The sequence below is a fragment of the Protopterus annectens genome, chromosome 14.part0 (genome assembly GCF_019279795.1).
Source record: "Protopterus annectens isolate FY-2018-M chromosome 14.part0, PAN1.0, whole genome shotgun sequence".
Classification (NCBI taxonomy): Eukaryota; Metazoa; Chordata; order Ceratodontiformes; family Protopteridae; genus Protopterus; species Protopterus annectens.
In genome coordinates this window covers 863,297,981-863,322,314 of record NC_056748.1, presented here as the reverse complement: position 1 = coordinate 863,322,314, position 24,334 = coordinate 863,297,981, and the positions used below count along the sequence as shown (strand labels likewise).

The window sequence follows — 24,334 nt, the reverse complement described above, 5'->3', positions numbered from 1 at the left end:
ATTGCATCTGGTACCCAGCCAACAGATTGTATTCCTGGGAGCAAGCTTGAACACAACTTCCCAGATGGCATTCCTCACTCCAGAAAAACAAATTTATTTGACAAACTACTTCAATCTAATAGCCACCAAAACCCAGCTATCTGCAAGTAAAATACTGCAAGCCCTAGGGTTCATGGCCTCATGCATGCTACTAATTCCATATGTAAGACTGCATAATGACGAAACTTCAATGGTACTTGTCTCTGTCAGCATTCTCAGGACCTGGAAACAATGATTCCTATCATTCCTTGCCTAAGGACAGAGTTTGTTTTGGTGGGCAGAGTCCTGCTACCACAACAAGGGACTGTCTTTCATTCAACCCCTTGCCGCCTAAACCCTAACACTCATCAGACTATGCATGGGGGGGGCTCACATGGCAGGACAAATACATTCAAGGCAAATGGACCCCAAAGCAAATGCACCTGCATATCAATCAGAAAGAAATGTTAGCTGTACAGAATGCTCTGGCAGCCTTCAAAGGCCTTATTCTTCTAGGATAACTATTGGTAAAGACTGGCAACACCACAGTTGTGTGGTACATAAACAATCGGGGGGGGGGGGACCCATTCCTTCCCACTCTGCAGATTAACCATGGCTCTGTGGAACACAGCCTTGAGCAACCAAGTGCACCTGCAAGCTCAATTCCTGCCAGGCAAACTAAATTCACTGGCAGATGACTTGAGCAGAATTCTCCTGAACCCACACGAGTGGAAACTAACCCAAAATATTCAAGCTTATGAGGAACAGATGGGGGGGGGGCAACAGAGGTGGACCTCTGCTTCCCCTCAGAACTATCAATTGAGCAAATTTTGCACCAGAACTCCCCACAGCCAAGCTTGGAAAGTGGATGCCCTGTCCTTTACCTGGGAAAGTCTCTCAATCTATGCCCCCCCCCCCCCCGCCCCTCCTCTTGAAGGTTCTACTAAAGGTCAAACAGGACAAGCCAAGGACAATCCTGATCGCACCAGACTGGCCATGCCAGCACTGGTATCCTCTTTTGTGCAGTCTGACAGTAGTGCCACCATGGCACCTGCCTCAGACTCCTTCCCTGCTGTCCCAGCAGGAGGACCAGATTTTGCACTCTCAGCTACAGACCCCAAACCTAGCAGGCCTGGCTCATCCCCTGAATTCTTCACCAGCAACTCTCAGTAAGCAGGTGCTGGATGCCATTCTTGAGGCAAGGAGGCCTTGTACTAGAAAATCCTATTCGGAAAAGTGGAAAAGATACTGCTCCTGGAGCCAGTCTCGGGGAATGGACACAACTGTGCCCAGCTTACCTCGTATACTAGATTACTTAACAGAAATGCTCCACAAAGGCCTATCCTTCTCTTCCATTAAGATTCATGCCTCTGCCATCTCAGCTCATTATAATACTGAGCTACCCCTTTTCTCTCATCCTCTGGTCAAACATTTCCTGAGAGGAGCCAAAAGTTTAAGACCCCCCCCCCCCCAAGGGAGCTCCCACTCCTGCCTGGGACCTTAACTTTGTATTGGAAAAGCTCACGCTTCTGCCCTTTGAACCTGCGGCCTCAGCAGAGTTAAAATTCCTCTTGGAAAACAGCTTTACTTCTAGCCATCACTTCAAGCAAGAAGAGTGTCTGAATTGCATGCTCTTATGGCCGTGGAACCCTTCATTATCTTCCATGTGGACAGGGTTTCCCCTCAGGACTAACCCATCATTCATGCCCAAGGTGGTATCTAGTGTGGCTTTAAACCAATCCATTAATTTGCCAACTTTTTTCCCTAATCCTCGGAATAAAGGGGAAAGGATCCTGCACTCCCTGGACGTGCACAGGCAGCTTAGGTTCTATCTGGACAGGACTAAGCCTTTCAGAAAATCTGACCAGCTGCTAGTCGGCTTTGCTGCAGGGGCAGAGGGCAAGGCCATTTCAAAGCAAACCACTTCTAAATGAATAGCACACTGCATCCATTTCTGCTACAAACACCATGGGAAGCCTATCCCACAGGAGATCAGAACACTTTCCACTAGGGCTACATCAACCACCACAGCATTCTTCAGGGGAGTCCCTACCAGGGACGTCCTGGAAGCTGTAACCTGGAGCTCTTTACACACTTTCACCAAGCATTACCACTTGTCTATCTTTCCTAAATCCAGATTTGCCACAGCAGTCTTACAGGGCCTGATTGCCAGCACTAATGCTTTTTAACTACCTCCACCCTTCCATAGCTTTGTGAATCAACCCAAATGTGATGACTGCAACAGTGAAACGCGAAGAACATAGTACAATTGTGTACACTTGCCATAAATGTAGATGTTGAGTGTATTCACTGTTGCAGTCCTGGTTATCCTCCCTCCAGCCCCCTGAATTCTCTTTACTTCTACCTATCTTTTTTTTTTTGGCATATCCTATATCATGTGGATTTGCTTTTTGCTGGGGGTGTTCCATACCAAGTAATTGCTTCCTATTTTGGGGGCGCCTGACATCTGGGGCAAGAAAAACTGATGTAATGGCATCTCATGTTTTATACCCCTGACCAGCATCTGACGCAGAAATCCCAAGACTCTGTACACAACTGTACTTTTTGGCTGCCGTTACTACTTTGCCATCTAGTTTGAGTGACAGTTTGGTCCACAGTTATGCATTTCCGTTGATAGCTTGCAGTACTTTCCAGGTTTGAGTGAGCCAGTAGTCATAGTAATATGCTGCACTTCATAAAACTATTTGTATATGTATTTGTCTTCAGGTGTTAGCACAACGGGCTGAAGTACGTCCATTGCTTCTGCATAATGAGGGCTATAATAGGCAAATAGCGTACAAATTATAAACCTAGATGTTGCATCTTTTATAACCTTTGCTCTAAATAAAGGTTAATCTGTTGTAGCCCAAATGCACATGGTATATTTAACTTTTCACCTGATCTATAATGTGGTGCTTAATGCTTATTGTCTGCTAAATATTACAGATATAAATGTCCTACTTGGCATTACTCAGATGAATAGTGTTGATTTCTACTAGTGCCTGTCGCATGTTTATTGAAGATTGCATGTTTTAAGCACTCTGTTGTATTCTGCAGCCAAGCATTGATGTACCATAGTAAGGGAGTTAATGGAATAGTAAAACTAGGGAATGTTTCATGACCACTAAGAACAGCATGCAAACATTAATATTTCCCTGCGGCCCAAATACGTGGCTGTGTTGCAACTTTTTGCCACCTCCGTCCTCATTTGGTACCTGGTGCATGATGGACTAGTCACAAATGAAGGCTACCATTCCAGCTGTTGCATGCATTCATTGCAGCTGTGTTGGAATTTTACACATCTATGCTTTGGCCTGGGTTGTGGCTGGAAAGTGTCCTTGGATCAGCCTATGTACTCTTGACAAATGTCAGTGTAACCAACCCAATTTAAGTTTGCCACATCTTCTGTAAAACAAAAAGTCCATATGAGCACAGGTAAATGTAACTACAGATAACATTGCTTAATCACTTCATGTGAGCTCAGGGCTTGCCTTTAGAATTCCAGGGGATATGGCTTGTGGTGAATTCTGTTTCATGGATAGGACTTTCATGCAAACTTTCTAGAAACTTAAAGGCAGCCCTGGTTGCAGTGACAAGTTTCCCCCCATACTTCTGTGTGTGTGTGTGTGGGTGCTTTATCCGTTGCACCTCCCTTGTAAAGTATAATCACCTCCAGAGGTTTCGGCTGCTTTGGAGGTTTCAACTTTTCTTACGAGTTTTGCCTGTGGGATTTTGACACAACCTTTTCCCTGTTTTTTTTTTTTTTTTTGGATGCATGTTGTATTTATGAATCTTTGTTATAACCATGTGCAAACTAAACAGTGGGAAAGGTACTTGCAAGATAGCTGAGCCACTAAGGAGTCGAGCTTTTATTCTGCAGCTTTCTGTAACGTCTAGCCTGATTGTTCCTGTAGTGTGCCTTTGACTCCGTTTTGTAAGATTTACGGTCAGCTGTTCTGTGTTTTATATTTAATACAGATGACAGTTAATTGGGTATCAGCCATTCTCATACATAGTGAATTACTTGCAAATCATTTTAACTTGGCAGTCGAAACAAATGCTTGTCCATTTTAAATACATTAGTTTTTATAGTTCACCACATCTTGCTGTATAACGAACCAGAGCACCCCTCTCTCCACATGTATATATGTGCTTAATTTCACCAACATTCATAACGGTACTTGCAGTTTATTACACTTGCATTAGTCTTGTGCAGTCCTTTAATTATGCACATTTCATATAACGTGACCCATAACCTGTTGGTTCTTAAAACAGCCATTTTCCTTCAGTTTAAGTACCACCTTAAGCACAAAAGCAGTCTGACTTCTTCTGTTTGTACTACTTCCAAGTTTTAATGGAAATTCTCCCATGTTCTCCAAAAGAAATGTCAACATTTTGATCGTGCTCAAAGCTGGTCTTCTCTTCGTAATGTTTCTTATCCAGCACTGGCCCATTTTTCTTGTAACGTGTATATGCAAAGATCAGTTCGTTTTCTGATACCTGTTCATAACTTTCTATTCTATCTTTCCAGTACAATTCAATTTCATCACCTGTGAACCTAACCATGTTATGTTGTCCCATTTATCACCCCCCAAAAAAGTAATTTTCCACTGTCTGAAGCCTTTTATCACCAAGACCGCGGTGGTACAGCAGTTAGTGTTGTCGCCTCACAGCAAGATGTCCTCCCATTTGATTCTTGGCTGAGCACCACCTGTGTGGAGTCTGTATGTCCTCCCCATGGCCGAGTGATGTCTAAAAGACATGCAAGTAGGTGTGCGCGTGAATGGGTGTGCCTCTTTGAATGATGGACGTTAGGCAGGCAACTCGGCACTGTAAAAATCCACTGCCAATCATTAGTGTACCGGAGTTCCGCTGTGGCGACCCCTAACCGGGAAAAGCCGAAAGAATACTTGGTCTAAAGCCTTTTATTGTCGCATTTATTTAAAAGTAAAACATCGGTGTAAGACGCATTAAACCATCTTGTATGCATCTCTTATCTTGATAAAAGCTTAATTTTTTTAAGGTATTGGGGAATGTCCCCACATTCCCCTATGTTTCATTTGCTTTACAAGGAGTAAGTATAGCTGAATAGGATAACCCATCTGCATGAATAGAACAGCCCAGATAAAGTATTCTGTCTGTGTAATAGAGTAAAAGATAATTTTATAATCCCTTCTCCTTTGTTCCAAGGCAGTTGTTTTTGTTCCAGATTTTACTCCAAAAACCATTGCACAGTTTAAACCAGTATCTCCAATAGTTTTACTAACAAAAATGATCATTTTTGCTTCCATAAAATTGAAGGCAAAGTGAAAATATTCACCAACATTTTTGGTAAGTAAAACAATATGGTGCTGATGGCACCTACTACGTTAGTTATGGGGGGGGGTATATAGACAGACCCATAAAAACTAGCTTTACATACTGTTCCAGAAAGACTTTACCATTTATATATTACAAATGTTAGAAAAGTGCTAAATAAGGGTCCCCAGCTTAATCCTTCTAGGTAGTTCACTTTCTGGTCCTGCTACAACATTAATTGGTTGTAGAAATTTGTGCACATTTGACTTATTAATGGTGATGTATAACTACTTACGCAACTTACATATGACATAAAGAACTGTATGCTCTAAGTCCATACCGACAGTGCTACATTACTTTTTATAGCTTGTTTGTTCTGGTCTCCCTTGTCCACAATAAAATCAACTGTGCCTATCGGGATAACTACTAAAAATTTGTATTTGAGATAACTGTGGTGTTTGTGTTCAGTGCACCTATAAAATTAAACAATTTTATAGTTGCCATATATGTAGCTTTCTAATGTATTTCCATTTTTCTATAGATATCTTAAACTTTGCATAGACCTGCTTCATCCAAATTTTTATCAATCATTCCTGTCTGCAATTATTTAACGTTTGCAATATTTTAAGTATTTCTGCAGTCTTTGACTGTTCACCTTTAGTTTCCAGTCTCCCCACAGTCCTGATACTTTGTACTTCTCAGGCAGGTGCCATTTCCAAAACTCCATACCTGTACTTTTTTCTGTTTGTATCCTTGCAGGACAGGTTTCTATTGTCATATCCTGTTGTCATTCCCTTTAATCTGTTGTTTTCCCTTTTCTTACCCATGCCTATATGCTTCCACATCTGATATTTCAGTAGTATCCTTCTTGAATAATCTTTCTCCCTTGCCAGTTACTGTTTTTTTTTTATTTCCTTCATCCCACAACTTGACTGTGAAGTACATAATTTCATCAACCTTCCAGATCTTCTTGCCATACTTTCTTCACCAATTCATCACACTCCTTTCTTTCCTTGAATCCTTATAAATCTGGTAACCCATTTCAGAGTTGTCTTTTGTAAAGCTTGAGATAGAAGGGGATATTCTCCTCCTTTGGTTGAACATTTACAAGAATTCCTTCCAAATCATTTTGAAGTCTTTGGTTTGGGAATATGAGAAAAAACATTGCTCCTTTTCCAAGGGATCAGAAAGGAAATGTGGGGAACAAACTATTTTTCTGACTAGTATTTTTCCTATTTGTTTGTTTGTTCTCTACCTTTGTCAACCTTCACAGAAAATGTATCCCTTCATTCTCTCACATTAGATTTCTGAAGTAAACTGATTCTCTAGTAGACCCCAGCATTTCATTGTCTATCTTTCCTGGATAGATTTGTTATGATGTCTTGTTGAGTCGGTGATATAGCATTCTTTCCTACTAGAATCCGTAGTACCTTCTTCAGTAGTTTGATTGCTATACATGGGATACAGTTAATCTGAACCAGTGTGTCGCTGGTCTTTTTCTAGCATTAATAACAAGCAGGCAGGGTATTTTGTTTAGATGCTTTAATACATAGAAGCACGGGATGGATAGTAGCAGCATAAAATATGAACGAGCTGGTTAATAGACTTTCATACATAGACGCTTGCATCTTAACAGCTAACCACAAAATGGTAGTCAAACTTGCATGTGCTCAGTGTGTATACACTAGTGAAACCCTTGGATAGCTTCTTAAAATTACATACACACACCTTGATCTACAGTATGGTTGAATTTTCTGAGCCTTCAGTTTAGTGTTTTAAGCAGAACAGGGTAAGTAGAGTCTGCTGTAGACTTTCTTGTATTCACCATTATGGTTAAACATGACATTCTTGACATGGGTGCCAAGAGTCACCTCCCAAGCTTTGCCCTCAATGTGAATTTTTTGGCATCCACGTTTAAAACACACAAGCTACATTCAGAGACCTGATCATAATTCTTTAAGTAATAAGAATCTGATTAAATGTGTATAAATAGAATGGTACTCCATGTTCTTAGCTTAGGAAAAAATACAGCAGGACAAAGAGCTAGGTGATTGACCAACATGAAAGTAATGCAAACCTGAAACTGATACTTTCCAAGATGTTCAATATACTATTATAGATTACTTTAAACTATTTCCTTACAATTACTGAATCACTCTTTGTTCTGCTGTTGTAAAGTGCATCAGAGAAGGAATTCCCAGTGAAGAATATATGTAGCTGTACAGATACATAAAATGGTACAATTTAATGTTCAGTACTTTTAATAACAAAAAATACTGCACTTTTTATTTCTGCTGCAACATGCATTGCTGGGGAAAGACTGAAATGTTAACTAGCCAAGTTATTTAACTTTAGTTCAGTCTGTGCAAGTTATCTGAAACTACTTTACTTAAATGTAGCACTGAAGTATCACAGGTTAGGTCTTTTGCACTGTAGTATTTTAAAATCTCAAAAAGAGCACTTCAGTTTCTGCTCATGAATTATCGAATGATATTGTAGAAAAGAAGCATCAGCACATCTAACAAAGTGTGTGTGTGTGTCTGTGTGTGTGTGTCTGTGTGTGTGTGTGTCTGTGTGTGTGTGTGTCTGTGTGTGTGTCTGTGTGTGTGTCTGTGTGTGTGTGTGTGTGTGTGTGTGTGTCTGTGTGTGTGTGTGTGTCTGTGTGTGTGTGTGTGTCTGTGTGTGTGTGTGTGTGTGTGTGTGTGTGTGTGTGTGTGTGTCTGTGTGTGTGTGTGTGTGTGTGTGTGTGTCTGTGTGTGTGTGTGTGTGTGTGTGTGTGTCTGTGTGTGTGTGTGTGTGTGTGTGTGTGTGTGTGTGTGTGTGTGTGTGTGTGTGTGTGTGTGTGTGTGTCTGTGTGTGTGTCTGTGTGTGTGTCTGTGTGTGTGTCTGTGTGTGTGTGTGTGTGTCTGTGTGTGTGTGTGTCTGTGTGTGTGTGTGTGTCTGTGTGTGTGTGTCTGTGTGTGTGTCTGTGTGTGTGTGTGTCTGTGTCTGTGTGTGTCTGTGTGTGTGTGTCTGTGTCTGTGTGTCTGTGTGTGTGTGTGTGTGTGTGTGTGTCTGTGTGTGTGTGTCTGTGTGTGTGTGTGTGTGTGTCTGTGTGTGTGTCTGTGTGTGTGTCTGTGTGTGTGTCTGTCTCCATCCACCTTGATATAGTACAGAAGTTAGCCGTGACTTGCAGATACAAGACTTGCACTACAATAATATCTCTGCATCCTTATTTCTCTCCCACCCTATCCTTCTATCAAAATTAAAACATTTCCCAACCATAAATTATACCTGCAACCTTAAACCAAATCCTTACCACCCTCCTCCAATAAAATACAAATCCAAAAAAAACTACTCCCATCTCCCTTACCTTTATTTATCAGGTGACATTCACCCAAACCCAGGCCCCAATATCTCTCCCACTAATCTCCCACACACCAACAAACCCTCTAACAAAAACGTCAAATTCATCACAATTAACGGCCAAAGCTTAAAAAATAAAGTAATGCTCTTCCATGCCTGGCTTAGTCACAACTCTCCTGATATTGCTGCTATCACTGAAACATGGCTAAAACCTCATATTACTGACTCAGAATTCCTTCCTCCAGGATTTCATTGTCTCCGGTCTGACCGACCAAATAAGAGGTGGTGGCATAGCTCTACTTTATTCCAACCTTCTGTCCATTACTCCCTACCCTAACCCCATACCCTCTTTCAACAACTCTGAAATTGTTATTGGTTTACTAAAAATTAATAATCATAAAAGCATCTGCATCATCTGCCTTTTATATTCCCCCTGGAAACAATACCAATACTCTAGAAGACCTCCTCTCCTGGACCTCCTCCAATATTAACCTGGAAACCGTCATTCTTGGTGATGTAAATATTGACTGGGGAAAAATCAATAACACCAATCCCTCAATAGCCATCAACCTATTCAAATACACTCTACTTACTAATTCCATTATTCGACCCAACAAAACCAAACCCCCTGGCACAATACTCGACTGGATCCTAGTATCTCATCCAAACAAAGTTATAAAATCAGGAGTCTCTCCTGACCTACTAGGAGACCATTTCCCTGCCTTCGCCATTCGAGCTACTCCCTCATCCCCCCACTCTCACCACTACATTCATACTCGCAACTTATCTAACTTTAACCCTACTTCCTTCTCTTACTCTCTTAAGCTAACAAACTGGAACCCCCTAAAAATACTACCATTAGACAAAGCCATTGACTACTTCAATTCCACATTCATAACTATCCTCAACTCTCAAGCCCCTATTAGAACTAAAGAGTCAAAACAAAGAACTCCCCCCCCCCCCCCCCCGGCTCACTAATGAAACTAAAAAGATAATGCTTCAGAGATGAAACCTGGAAGCCCACCTTAAACATAAGGATCCACAAATTTTCCTTAACTATAAACAGTTAAGAAACCTAGTCAAAAAGCAAGTCATTAAAGATAAAAAGTCTTACTATATCAAACTTCAAGAGAACCATGCAAGAAATCCTAAACAATTCTGGAACTCTGTTAATTCCCTCCTTAGACCAGGTACTAAAAACAAACCCCTCTCCTGATACCAGCACATCTGACCTTGAAATAGCCTCCCTTTTCAATTCATTTTTCACCTCTTCTATTGCTGATCTAACCAAGACTTTCACCAACAATAACCCCCCCCCCCCGCTCAAGCTTCAGTCCCCGTATCCCTTGCCCCCTCTTTCGAACTCAAATCTGTATCCACCAACCTAATAAAGAAACTTCTCCAAAAACTAAAGCCTTGTTCCAGTGCCCCTGACAGCATCCCATCCTCCTTCCTTAAAACTTCTTCTGATGCTATTGCCATTCCCATCAGCATCCTAATTAAAGTCTTTACTCGAAGGCTACGTACCCAAACTATGGCGCTCTGTCTTCATTCTGACAAGGGTGGCATAAATTGCTCTGTCTCCAACTTCCGTCCCATAGCCATCTTCTCTCCTTTATCCAAAATTCTTAAAATGTATCCACCTGCAGCTCTTGCCATTCCTTACCAAACACCAACTTCTCTCTCCTACTCAACATGGCTTCCGCCCTGGACATAGTACAACCACCGCCCTTCTTTCCTTCTTGCAGTCTGTCAACTCAGCACGTGACTCTGGTAACATAGTCTCCTCTCTTCTTCTTGACTTATCCAAAGCCTTTGACACCATCTCTCATTCCCACCTTCTAAACCACCTATCTAATCTCAACCTCTGCCAAACAACTCTTTCTTGGTTCTCCAGTTACCTTTCAAACAGGTCCCAAGCTGTGAAATGGGGCCAAGCTACCTCTTCCTTCCTTCCTTCCTTCCTTCCTACACCTACTGGAGTACCCCAAGGCTCCATTCTCGGCCCATTACTATTCAACATCTTTATTAATGACTTCCACAAAGCCATTCCCAACACCAAAATTGTGCAGTATGCAGATGATTCCACTTTAATCTGTTGTGCCCCTAATCTAGCAGAACTAAAAGCCATAACACAGACTGCCTTCTCAACCACTGAATACTGGATGCTCCAAAATCATCTCGCCCTAAATGCAAACAAAACAAAGATCCTCCTTTTCACCCCATCTAAATCATCCTCTCTAAATAAGGACTCATTTTTAATCACCAGCCACAACACCTCCACCATTGAGATTGTCTCCTCCACCAAACTTCTCTGCGTTATAATTAATGACAAACTAAAATTTAATGACCATATCCAGCTAAACATAAAAAAAACACACACAACTTTGCTTACTATATAGAAACAACCACTTCTCTCTCCTCACACTAGACTTACCCTTGCCTCTACCTTCCGTCTTCCCTCCCTTCTGTATGATGCTCCCCTCCTCACTAATTTATCTTCCACACTTACCTCCAAACTGGAACAATGCTACAACAAAATCTCAAGATTTGCCGCAAATGCCAAATCCTCCTCTCATCACTGCACCTCCCTCCGCTCCCTAAACTGGCTTGAACTACCCGATCACCTTGACTTTCTCCAAATCACAACAGCACACAAATTATTCTTCCACCCCACAAACTGCCCTGCTCTTTCAAACATTCTACAGCCTTATACCCCCCTTAGATCACTTAGATCTTCTCACCAAAACCTAATCACCATACAAAAAGCTAAGCGCCCAGCAGGTCAACTGCTCCTATCCTTTACTCTAGCCAAAAAATGGAATGCTCTGCCCTAAATACTTAGGTCCTACACCAACCTTAACATCTTCAAAAACCATCTTCATTCTTACCTCCGTCAAAACTGGAAATGCAATTGCGCTCTCAAGCCCATACCTCTCATATCCTCCCATTTCGGAAATGCAATTGCGCGCTCAAGCCCATACCTCTCATATCCTCCCATTTCTCTGTTATTTGAAATACAATTGCCTCTGAATTTTTTTTTTATGTAATTTTCTATACAATTTCTTTTTGTAATTTTTTTATTGTAATTAAACTTCTGGAGCTTTTCTCCCCGGGCCTCCACTGAAAACGGGCCCACAAGCCCAGTGGACCTCCCCGGTAATCAAACTGAAATAAATAAATAAAATATGCACAGCTTCACTTGTATCAGCTGTAGGTAAGTACAATACATTTTAATTGAATAAAAACAAAATGCTCCTTGAGCTCACTTCAGTGTGAGATAGTGTCGCATGCAGGAAAACTTGGTGTCTGAAGATTTTCTAATACTTCCTACCAGTTCAGTGAAGATAGGCATGTAACTCTTTGAGCTTCAGTGAAGATAGGCATGTAACTCTTTGAGCTTATGAAGCTGCTGTTTAGCTTTTCTCAGGACAGCACAAGCTGTCTGAATGCTATTTGTCCATACCCAGATATTGCATTCAGATAAATTAGATGCTTGCCAAACCAGAATATTATAGAAATGGGACACTGACTACATGTTTTCAGAATAATGCTAATGTATTTCTCTTTGCTGTGTACTTTTAAACAGCCTTTTCATTTTTATTTGAATATTGAAAAAGGAGCTACTTCTTACCTGAAGCTGGTATATATGAGATCCAGGTACAGATGTTGTAATCTCAGGTTGCAACAGTTTGGAAACTTAATATATCAACTTTAGGGGCAAAGTCTTTGTTAGGAAAACCATTTATAGAAGAAACAGACCAGGTAGAACAGGTAGAATAGTCTCCACTGTCCTCACATTTGGATTAATGACTTCTCTGGTTTCGGTTTTACCTAACTTCATTAAAGTCTGGGTCCTTATTTCTGTCCACTTCTGTTTGCTGTTTATATCTGACCCCATCCTTTGACTTGGCCTGTGGTGGCCACATACAACAGCTTTGTGATGCTTGGGCTAACTGGATCTCATGATTGCCATGTGTTTGACACTGAGCACTTCTGCCAGCCTGGCTCCTGAATGGGTTCTGGAATTCTTGCTCCTGTAGAGATTGTCATTCTTTGAATCATCAGGAGGAACATTCTGAATTGTGTTTTGATAAGGGCAACACTGCGAGGATCATATGGAGACCTAGTGCTCTGTTGCAGGGTCACAATAGTGGGGTCCATGAAAATCAAAAATGAAAGTGACTGCAAGGTGCACCCTTGACAGATTCCTGCATCCATCCTAAATGTTTGTTTAACATGGAGAATGCAAGCACACTTACACATGACTAACTGGCATGCACCATGGCCCTGGGAGCTTGTACTGTTGTAGCACTTTCCACAAGGTATTCTGAGCTACATAGTTTGTCTTGAACATGTCTAGAAAACATCTGCAAACACTATTGGCAAACTCCTGCCCCTTCCAATATCTGTGTGAGGATGGACCTTTGGCGGGGACTTCAGTACTTGATCTTGCCCATGAGTGAAAATGGAGCCCATTTGGGAGACTGATTAGCAGATGGGTGCATTTGTACTGCAGGTACTAACTGAAACTGTTTTAATAATATAAAACTTTGTCCCCATCTTTGCCTGTGCCTGTAGTAAAGAGATTTGGGTAGTGACTGGAAGGATGGTGTCTTGCATACAAGTAACATAAATGAGGTTCCTTTTGCATGGTAATGGGCTCAGTCTTTGAGAGCTTTGTAGTCTGAAAAGATATCTGGGCCCAGCCATTGCTCCTGTATGTTGACTGGTATCAACTGAGATAGTTTAGGCAACTTATGAAGATGTCCACTGGATGTTTCTTGGAGGAAGCCCTAGGGTGGACTTAAAATGGCTAATTACATCTCATCTCTGATCTTGTCTGAGAGATCCCACATCATGAGCATGTAAACTGGTGCTGGTTAGAGCCAAGAATGATCTGCATTGCTCAGCTTGCTACTACAATGACTCTCCCAGGACATGTGGTGTAGAAAGTGGATGGTGCAAGCCTAAGCCGCTGTAAATGGAGCTTTTACTTCTTAGTTGTTTGGGACACTATTTTCTTGCCCTACACTAACTTGTTTTATGGTTTAGACTTTCAGATAGTGGTTTGTTGGATGTTGCCTTCGTAAGCCACTCTGAGGAAAATGCTGCGTCCTTGCACCTGTATAAAACCATTTAGGTTTCCTATGCTTACTGATTTTGGAATACTACCCTTCCCTGATATTTAGTTTGACTGTAAGCAGCTTTGAGATCACTTGTTCTGTAGATTACTGATTTGTCTCCTGGAATACTTGCGCCATAGCAAATAGTTTCCATAAGGAATTGTTTCCAGCTGATAGTTGGAAATAGCCTAGGAAAGGGCTCTGGGTCTACCCTGCCATACTTTCATTACAATTTTTATGCAAGTTAACTATTTTCTTATAGTTTGAACTGTAATCCACTTTGAACATAAAGGTCGAGCATTAGTTACTATTGGGATGCACACTCCTCCCCTGATGGAGTAACCTCATGTATGAGTGGAAATGAGCATTCTGTTACAGCTCTTTGAACTGTATTCTGAAAACATTTGTCAGAGGACACTGGATTTGCTCGTAATGTTTTAAACCTGTTGCAGGGGGCTTCTTGTACAGCTTTTATGACAACTTGAATGTACTATTTTCATAGAAAAATAACTTGCATGGTAAATATTTCTGCTCCTAAGGAAGTTGCAATAATAGTTTTAATGTTTGTGCAACTGTCAGCCTTTTCTTAATAAATTTCTCCAGTTTTTATCATTTACACTTTTGACATGTTCATTTCTTTCTGCAATGTTCAGGTTTTGGCCAGAGGAGATGTTGTGAAAGTAAAGGTTTTGGGTACCCTAGCACTGATTGATGAAGGTGAAACCGACTGGAAGATCATAGCAATCAATGTTGAAGACCCTGAAGCAGCTAACTATAACAGTTAAGTATTTCACTGGAACTGATGTACTGCCTATGTTAGTCGTACTCGGGAGATCTGAAATATTTCCTGTGCCAAGCACCTAATTTAAAGTCTACATGCCCTATATCTTTTGTGCCCGTGTTTAACATGTGCTCATGAAAGGTGCCGGAGCCTGATACTTGATGAAAGCTGTTTGTTCAAGTTAACAAGCATATAAATGTTTCATATGTACCAGAGGAAGGCTGCTGTGATTTTTCAAAATACTTTGGCTGGTTTCATAGTTGGAGATTATCTCGTCTAGAGACTTTAATTTGCTGCTGCTGGTAGTGAGTCGTAATGTTGCTCTTTCCCTGATGCTATATAGAGGCATTTAGGAGTTAAACAGAGACGTCTTTCACTTAAAAATATAAAAAAAAAAAAAAAAAAAAGCTAGACTCTAGCACAGAGCAAGAAGGACTGGAGATATTGAGCTGAGCTTGTGGTTGCAAGAATAGTCAGTACCAGTGAAGGTGATGGCACCACTTGGTACAGGTTTCAGAGAGTTTTTCCATTTGTAAAAGAGCTCCGCTGCATTCTAGCTGACCTTAGCTGTGCAAGGAAAATACTTGTATAGTATAACACTTCTAGTCTTGGACTCGCCTTATTTGTCATAATTTCTAAGTCTTTAAACAGAGTTGGCTATTCACACCTTTATGAACTTTTTCTTTGGTCAGTCTTATGCTGGACTTTGGCTAAAACAAGGCCAAAGCTCCAAATACCAACTGTGTTCCCCTTTTGGTTTGACTATCCCCCTGCAGGTAGGCACCTGAATTGTTAAATTTTTTAGGGCCTATTCCATCACCCAAGTGTTCTGTCTTCAGGTTTTATCAAGAAAAGTAGAAGGCATTGCAGGAAAAAAACTTGTTTGCTTTCTGAGCTTGATCAAAACAGACTCCAGCGAATCTCTCTTTCCTCTAAGGAAAACCATCCTAAACATGCATGTTTTAGCTGAGAAGTCTGGTAAACTACAAAAGCTTTTGAAGCAGAGATTAGAATTAAGTACTTAGCTTCCCTTACAACGACTGAGCATCCATCTTGGATTTCTGAGGCTTCTGCTTCGACCACAGCAGTTTCCTCTCCAGGTGGTTTTGCTTGAGTGCAACCTTCTGCTTCCCCATTGTTTTCCGTTAATCAGGTGTTTTCATATTTCAGCAGAGATTGCCAACATGCCATCACCTGTTAAAAAGATGTCTTTTATCCACACACACTGGCCTTTATCTGGCCCGGCTAATATGTAGTTAAAGGTTTAAACTGATGTGGATCCTATGTATTACCTGCTTTTCCAGCACTGGCTCTTTGGTAGAAAAGCTGCCGTTCTAAGGATATCTGAACTGCCAGCGTCTATGGTGTTTCATAAACCTGATGCTTGTCTAAGGGAATTGCTCCCGTGACACTTTGTCGAGAGGCAGAATGTGTACTTCAGCTCCTCCTTGGGTAGTGGCCTCCTGAGTCCTGTAGAAAGTGTTTTCCTTCCCATCACTTTTTATTCCCCCATTTTGATGGTTAGCCCTTCTGGCAGATCAACTCAACACGTTAAAGCTGAGTCTGTTCTGTACCTTCACTTGTAATTAACAGGCCTTGTTTGCCTCAAGGCTTGGACATGCACTTGGTTAAAAATCTTAGGTTAGATGCAAGACTTAAGCAGAGTAGTGTAACACCATCATAGAGGTGGTCTCCCACACTAAATTGCTAGGTGTTTTTCTTTATGAAAACCTGACATTCAACCTCCACACACAAAAAAAAAAAAAAAAAAAAAAAAAAAAGGCACTCTCTACAGACCATTCTTTTAACTGCTGTACTATGTGTACTCTGTCCAGCCTTGCTCCTTCTGGCTCTCCTGTATAGAGCTCCTGTCCTTACCAAAATCCAGTCCTTAAAAAAAAAAAAAAAAAAAAAAAAACAAGCTTGAGTCCTGCTGCAACAAGGTTGCTAAGTTTGCAACCAACAAAATGTTTCACCACTGCATCTTGCTACAAGCACTTAACTGGCTCAAACTTCCAAATCCTAATCTGTCTACAGCTAACCACAGCATGTAAAATCATTTACAAACCCTCAGACTGCCCATCTCTTTCATCCATTTTCATCCACAATCACCCAAATAGGCTACTCAGATCTGAAAATCACTCCTCCTCCTTGAAGTAGACCAACCAAAACTCCCAGCTGGTAACTTGCTTTATTCCTTTACTGTTGCCAAGCTATGGAATTCTCTCCCATTAGCTATCAGAACCTCCAGCAATATCGCCTTCAAAAATCACCGCACCAGCACCTCTTCAACCATTGGCATTGTAGCTGTCGTAATTCTCACCCAAGTCATATTAACTTTGATTCTTCTATTCTGACTTATAATCTATCGATCCCTAACTATTTAACAGATAAATCCACTCTTCCCTGCACCATTTATGTTTACTGCTACTCCTGGGTCAGTAGGTTCATAGGTAGATACTAGGCTACTGGACCTAGGGCCTATATAAGCCTAGCCAAAAGGGTACCCTGGCTTTCGCCACCCAAGAAAATTTTCTTGTGCCCCTGTCTAGCAGAGCCACAGAAGTGGTCCTTGGGATGAATTTTCTATTTCCCATCCAATCGGAGATTTTTCTTGGATTGCTAATGAGGAACTTTGTTTGATATAGATAGGTAGTTTGTTCCAGAGTATGGGAAGTCCCTGGGACTGGAATCTATCCCACCAGCATTTTCTGTTTATTGTGGTGACAAGATTTAGGTCCCTAGAGTTTGTAGCTTGGAGGGATTGGGATTTCTTTGTGGAGTATGTCCAACAGCTCCGGGTTTGACACAGCTTTGTATGTTAGGCAGACATTGCCTCTGAGTAAAGCTGGAGTTGTTTTGAGATGGTCTGCGTAGGGCATCTGTTTGAGACTGGTAATCCTCTTTGTGAGGTATATGTTCTTCATCTCACATTGCTGCAGTCCTTACACTTGGGTAGTCCGCTGTCCTCGGTCGGCCCGAATATCAAAGTATAAGGCTGACGTCGGTCACGGCGCATTTGACTGACATCAGGACGTCAGGGTACAAATGCGCATGACCGACGTCATATCCCCAGTCTTTTTTGCCGCATGGTCCGATGCAGAAGCAGTATTGCAAGTGCCGGTTGGCGTTCTGAAATTTTTTGATTTCGGAGTTTCAGACAGAGTCAAAGTTGGCTAAGTACCCCGTTGGGGAATATTTTAGTTTTTTCTTGCCTCAGTAGTTTACCGGATGTCAGAAAAAGTGAATAATTGTATTTCTTGTGGGAAACGGATACCGCATAGAGACTATCATACTTTGTGTATTCCTTGTTTAGGGCCTGAGCACGACGTTGTTTGGTGTCGCTCTTGTGCTAGATTCAATAAGCACACTATAAAGAGGAGATTAGATTGTGCCAGGTTAGTCTTCGGGAAGCGGTGCAATTATAAAATGCCGTCAGATGCTCAGACGCCCGCTTCTTCGAAGAAGCGCAAGGACAAAGCAGTTAAGCCTAGGCCAGAAGAACCGTCCGTACCGGACGCCGGTTCTTTAGAGGTGTCGGTGGAGCCGGTGGTTCCACCGGAGGTTTCTTTAGGATCCCAGGGAGAGACTTTGTTATTACAGGATGTGGCCTCTCAGGAGGCAGGTCAGGGTGATGGGGCTTCTCAGGTTACTATACTCCCCTCCCTGCCTAGGGTGGTTAGGCCCTCTCCTTCTGTTTCCAAGGCTTCTCCCAGAGGCAGGCCAGGTTTAGCTTCAGTTGGTGTCACCCCTAGTTCTTCTGGAACTGTGCCCAAGAAGCATATGCTTAAAATGGCAGAAGATTTGATTACTTTGATTATGGGTTCTTTGCCCCCTCCTGATAAGAGACCTAGGGTGGAGCCTGAGCTAGGGAGTTTTGAGCAGGCTTCGGATGTTTGAGTCTTCGGCTGAAGACTTGCAGGAGTACTCTCCGTATTCTGATTCTGATGTGGATGATTCTACTCCTTCTGCTTCTCCTCCTGAGGATTTTTCTTTTTCAGAAACTCTTCATTCCATGAGGGAGCATTTTAAGTGGGAAGGTCAGGACTTCTCAGATTCCAGGAAAAGGCTTAGGGAATTTTTGTTTTTACCCCAGCATAGGCCTTTGGCTATACCTCCTGTTTTGGATGTAGTGGAAGATGTTTTTACAGAGGCTTCTCTTAATCCTGATTCTTTGCCTCCTGCTCCTGCTAAGCCGGATAGGTATTACAGGGTGCCTGAAGCTCATAAGTATCTTTTTAAGAGTCCTAGGGCAGACCCAGAAACTGTTAGCCAGGGGCCTAAAGGTGTTAAGGCTTCTGTTGTCAAGAATCCGGTTCCTGCAGATAGAGGCCAGGGCCTTGGATAGATGGGGAAAGAAAATTTATACTTCTTCCACTCTAGCTATGAGGGCTTTGAATTGCCAGTTTCACATGTTGAAATACCAAAACTATCTCCTTTCACAATTGAAGTCTAAGGTTGATGCTCTGGCGGAAGGTATTGATTGTAAAGAGTTACAAGATTTAGTACATGTTTCTGAACAGGTGGGTAAGCATTCTTTGCAATGTGGTTTTGATGCTGTACAGGCCTCGTCTAGGGTGGCTGCCACTGGGTCAGTTCTTCGCAGGCACGCCTGGCTGAGGGATCAAAATTTATCTGACCATGTTAAAACAAGGATTTTAGATGCTCCTTTGCAATCTGATGTGGTGTTTGGTTCTCCTGTTGAGGCAGTTTTAAAGAAAATGGAAGACAAGGCTAAGTCTATGCAGACTGTTAAAGATTTTTTGCAGGTTCAGCCTCCAAAGTTTAGTAGAAATTGGCCTACTAAGGGGTGGACGTATCCTTCTTATGATTCCCAGTCTAGGGGTAGATCTAGACGTGGTAGGGACAGAGCTCAGGGCTCTTTCAGGCCTAGAACAGGGAGTTCTCCTGCACAGTCTTCGGGTGAGGGCAGGGGTCAGTCCTTTCGTAAACAGACCCAATGACCTACCTTTTCAGCTGCCAGAGCCTTCTCGTCTGGCAGCACCTTTGGGAGGAAGGTTGGCACTTTTCAAAGAAAATTGGAGTTTAATTACCCAAGACAGATGGGTATTGGATATCATACACCACGGTTACAGGTTTTATTTCCATACCTTGCCTCCTTTCAAAGGCATGCCAGACGTTCCTCCTCAACAAAGAATAGAGGCTCACAAGCAAATTTCTCTGTTACTCCAAATAGGGGCCATACAGCCGGTCCCTATGCCAGAAGTGGGCCTAGGATTTTATTCTCGCCTGTTCCTAGTACCAAAGAAGGGGAACACATGGAGACCAATTTTGGATTTATCTATCCTCAACACTTATTTGGACATTCCCAAGTTCAAAATGTTGACGTTACAACAGCTTTTACCTCTGCTGGGCAAAGATCATTGGATGGTAACTTTGGATCTCAAGGAGGCTTACCTTCATGTTCCTATCAGACTAAGTTGCAGGAAGTATCTGCGTTTTCGAGCTGGGACTTCTCACTATCAGTTCTCTGCATTGCCCTTTGGCTTATCTACTGCGTCCAGAGTGTTCACGAATGTTCTGGCTCCAGTGATAGCTTTCTTCAGGCTAAAAGGAATACAGATCTATCCTTATTTGGACGATTGCCTGATTCTGGCTCAAGGAAGGGACGAGCTTCTTCATCATTTGGAATATGTGATAGCAGTGCTAAGATGCCTGGGGTATTCTGTGAACGAAATAAAGTCCAGTCTAGTACCCTCTCAGGACATGTGCTTTCTGGGTGTAAGACTGAATACAGCATCCCAGATGGCCTTTTTGACCCCGGACAAACAAAAGAATCTTTCCCTTTACTTCCATCAACTATCTCATCAGTCCGGGCTGACTGTAAGGACAGTCCTTCAAGCCTTAGGGTTCATGGCATCTTGTATTCTGGTGCTTCCCAATGCCAAACTGCATATGAGGAAGCTGCAATGGTATCTCAAAAATGTATGGACACAGCACTGCCAGGATCTGGACACTGTCATTCAAATAATACCTTGCATTCAAAAGGAATTTTTGTGTTTGGCTCAGGAATGTCACCTAAACAAGGGACTCTCTGTGACCCGGCCAGAGGCGAGTCAGATTTTAACGACAGATGCCTCAGACAAAGCTTGGGGAGCTCATCTAAATGGAAAGTGGATACAAGACAAGTGGCCTGCCAGACTGCAACATCTACATATCAACTTGAAGGAGATGTTAGCAGTCCAGTTTGCATTAATAGCTTTCAAGGATTTACTTCTTCCAGGGCAGGTGTTGATTCTAACAGACAACACAACTGTCATGTGGTGCATCAACAAGCAAGGGGGAACACATTCTTATCCTCTATGCAGGCAAGCAATGATTTTGTGGGAGACTGCTCTCAGTTTACAGCTCAATCTTCAGGCAAGGTTTCTGCCGGGAGCACAGAACTCCTTAGCAGATGTGTTGAACAGGCGAATTATGGATCCCCACGAGTGGAAATTGGATCCTCATGTATTTCAGAAATTGACAGTGTCATGGGGAACTCCAGACATAGATCTGTTCGCTTCTCCACTAAACCATCAGCTGCCAAAGTTTTGCACGAAAAGGTTTCATCCCACAGCTTGGAAAGTGGATGCTCTTTCTTTCAATTGGAGCAGTCTTCACGTGTATGCCTTTCCACCTCTGCCTCTCCTCCCAAAGGTACTTCTAAAGGTCAGACAGGACAAGCCAAGGATGATTTTAATAGCTCCAGATTGGCCTCGACAGCACTGGTACCCATTACTGAGAAGTCTGGTACGGAAGCCTCCATGGCCTTTGCCTTCGATTCCACATCTGTTGTCCCAGGAGGACAGTCATTTGCTCAATGTCAAACTTCACACTCTTCACCTAACAGCCTGGCATATTCTGTTTTGAACCATAGAGGGTCTCCACTTCCACAACAAGTTTTGAATGTGATTTTGGAAGCTAGAAGGCCTAGTACAAGGAAAGTGTACGCAGATAAATGGAAGAGATTTTTATTTTGGGAGTGCAGCAAAGGATTTTGATGTTTCTGAGCCTAATTTAAGTGTGGCTCTTCAATATCTTACTGAGTTACTGGACAAAGGTTTGTCCTTCTCTTCTATTAAGGTTCATGCTGCAGCAATTTCAGCTCTCTATGACTGTGACCCACCATTGTTTTCTCATCCTTTGTTCAAGCAATTTCTTAGAGGGGCAAATAGTAGAGCTCCTACTCCTGCTTGGGATCTCAATTTTGTGTTGGAGAAACTCACTCTACAAACTTTTGAGCCTGCAGCTACTACTGAGTTGAAATATTTATCATGGAAGACTGCCTTTTTGTTGGCCATTACCTCTGCAAGAAGGGTTTCTGAATTGCAGGCCCTTATGGCGGTTGAGCCTTTCTTAATTTTCCATAAGGATAGGGTATCTTTACGTACTAATCCTTCCTTTATGCCTAAAGTGGTTTCTAGTGTGGCTTTAAACCAAACTATTCATTTGCCTACTTTTTATGCAAATCCCCAAAATAAAAGGGAAAAGATTTTGCACACTTTAGATGTACACAGGCAGTTGCGATATTATTTGGACAGAACTAAAGGGTTCAGGCAGTCTCAGCAGTTATTTGTTTCTTTTGCTTTGAGTTCTCAGGGCAAGCCTGTGTCAAAACAAACTATTTCTAAGTGGATTGGGTTTTGCATTGCTTTCTGTTATTCCCATCATGGCAAGGAGATTCCAGCTGGGATTAGGCCTCATTCCACTAGGGCTACTGCCACTTGACAGCTTTTTGAGGGGGGTGGCAACCAAGGATATTTTGGAGGCAGCTACTTGGAGTTCAGTGCATACTTTCTCTAGGCATTATCACCTACCACTTTACTTTAAATCCAGGGCTGGTTTTGCCACTGCTGTTTTGCAGGGCATTTTGGCAGCTCCTGCTTCCTTATAGTTTGGCCATCCTCCCTTACCTCTGCTTTGGGATTCTACCCAAGTGTAAGGACTGCAGCAATGTGAGATGAAGAACATAGTACAGTTTTATACCTACCATAAATGTAGATGTTCGAAGATGCACATTGCTGCAGTCCAATTTACCCTCCCTCCTTCCCCTCTGTAGTTAGAGGTGGTTGTGTGGGTTGGGTTGTAAATATTGTGTATATTGTATATATTGTACATATAATTAGTGCAAGGGTGGTTGGTTTGTTTGTTCGCTGTCTTTTGGTTTTGACCTTTATTTTTAGGGTCTTCTGACATCTGGGGCAAGAAAAGACTGAGGATATGACGTCGGTCATGCGCATTTGTACCCTGACGTCCTGATGTCAGTCAAATGCGCCGTGACCGACGTCAGCCTTATACTTTGATATTCGGGCCGACCGAGGACAGCGGACTACCCAAGTGTAAGGACTGCAGCAATGTGGATCTTCGAACATCTACATTTATGGTAGGTACAAAACTGTACTTTTTGCAGCCTTTCCAGTTGTTGTAGATGTCTAGTGAGGTACATACGGAAAGGGGCATTGTACTCTTGGGTCTAATAAGTAGAGGGGAACAGTTACCTTTTTTTTTTTTTCCTGGATGAGAATCCTTTTGTGATGTGTGCCATGTAGAAGGATGTCCTCGCTACTGTGGCGATGTGATCAAAGGAGACTACTCTCCACCTGGGTCCCAAGGTATCTTATCACACTTTTGGTGTTAAGTAGACTACTGCCTATGTGGTAGTTCATGGGTACAGAGTTTTTACCGAAAGGGATGACTGTGCACTTTTTGGCATTGAGCTTCAGGCCATGGCTTTGATGCCAGGCATCTGTCCCAGTGAGGCCCTTTTTGTAGGATGTCCACATCATTAGGAGTTTTCGATTTTATGGCTCCTAGTTTGCAGTCTTCTGCAGACTTCATTCGCCAAAGACCACCTGTTGGCCTGTACTTCAGAGAAGTAGATACAAAACAGGAGAGGACCCAGAACTGAACCCTGTGGTACTCCAGTCTGATTTTGGAGTCTGCTTTCAGTGTGGATTCTGTCAGTGAGCCAAGTTGGCAATCCATCTTTGTGACATAGGGATTTATACTTACTTTAGTGAGTTTATCTATAATTCCAGAGTGGGGGATGGTGTCGAAAGCTTGGCGAGATCTAGATACGCTGTGTGAACCACCTTACCCTCTTCTACGGCTTTGGTGACTGCTTCAAAGAAGTCCATCAGATTTAGGAGACATGATAGGAGACATGATCTGCCTTTTACAAACCCAAACTGGGTGGTGTCCAGAGTTTGGAGATTACCAATGTCTTTGTTTATAAGTTCCATGATACTTTCAATGATCTTGCAGATCAGGCTCGTCAGGCTAATGGGGCGGTAGTTCCTGGTGTTCATGGTGGATCCCCCTTTGTGGAGTGGGATAACCATCGCTGTGCATCATTCAGTGGGGACAAAGTCTGAGGTGAGGCTATGATTGAACATGGTACTTGAGTGAGGTTCCAGTTCGTTCTGTAGTTTGTGTAGAACGCAGCCTGGGATGTTGTCCGGTCCCATGGATGCTATGTTCTTGGCTTTGGAGTGTGCTTTTTACCTGTGCAGCCATAATTACAGGAACTTTTTCTTCCGGTATAGAGAGAGGTTCAGTGCTAACTTTTAGCCCCCCCCCCCCCCCAAAAGGGCCTATCTGGCAGGATGTTGGCAATGTTGGATTGTTCTGTATATTTAGTGCCATTGTGCTGTAACTCAGAGCAGATCTGAGTGTTACTATTGAGTTTCTTGACAGCTGTAGAATGCTTTGTGGTGGTCTTTAGAAACTGTGGCAATTTTGTTTTTGTAACTAGCTCTGGAGG

General features: G+C 42.4%; 1 protein-coding gene across 1 annotated transcript in view; it reads left to right on the top strand.

Annotated features, from left to right (window-relative positions):
• PPA1 (inorganic pyrophosphatase 1) overlaps positions 1–24,334 on the top strand; it is a 316,559-nt gene that overhangs the window by 71,784 nt on the left and 220,441 nt on the right. Inside the window, exon 6 of the mRNA XM_044056626.1 lies at positions 14,441–14,567. Coding sequence (XP_043912561.1) covers positions 14,441–14,567 — 127 coding nt within the window. The remainder of the gene's footprint in view (positions 1–14,440; positions 14,568–24,334) is intronic.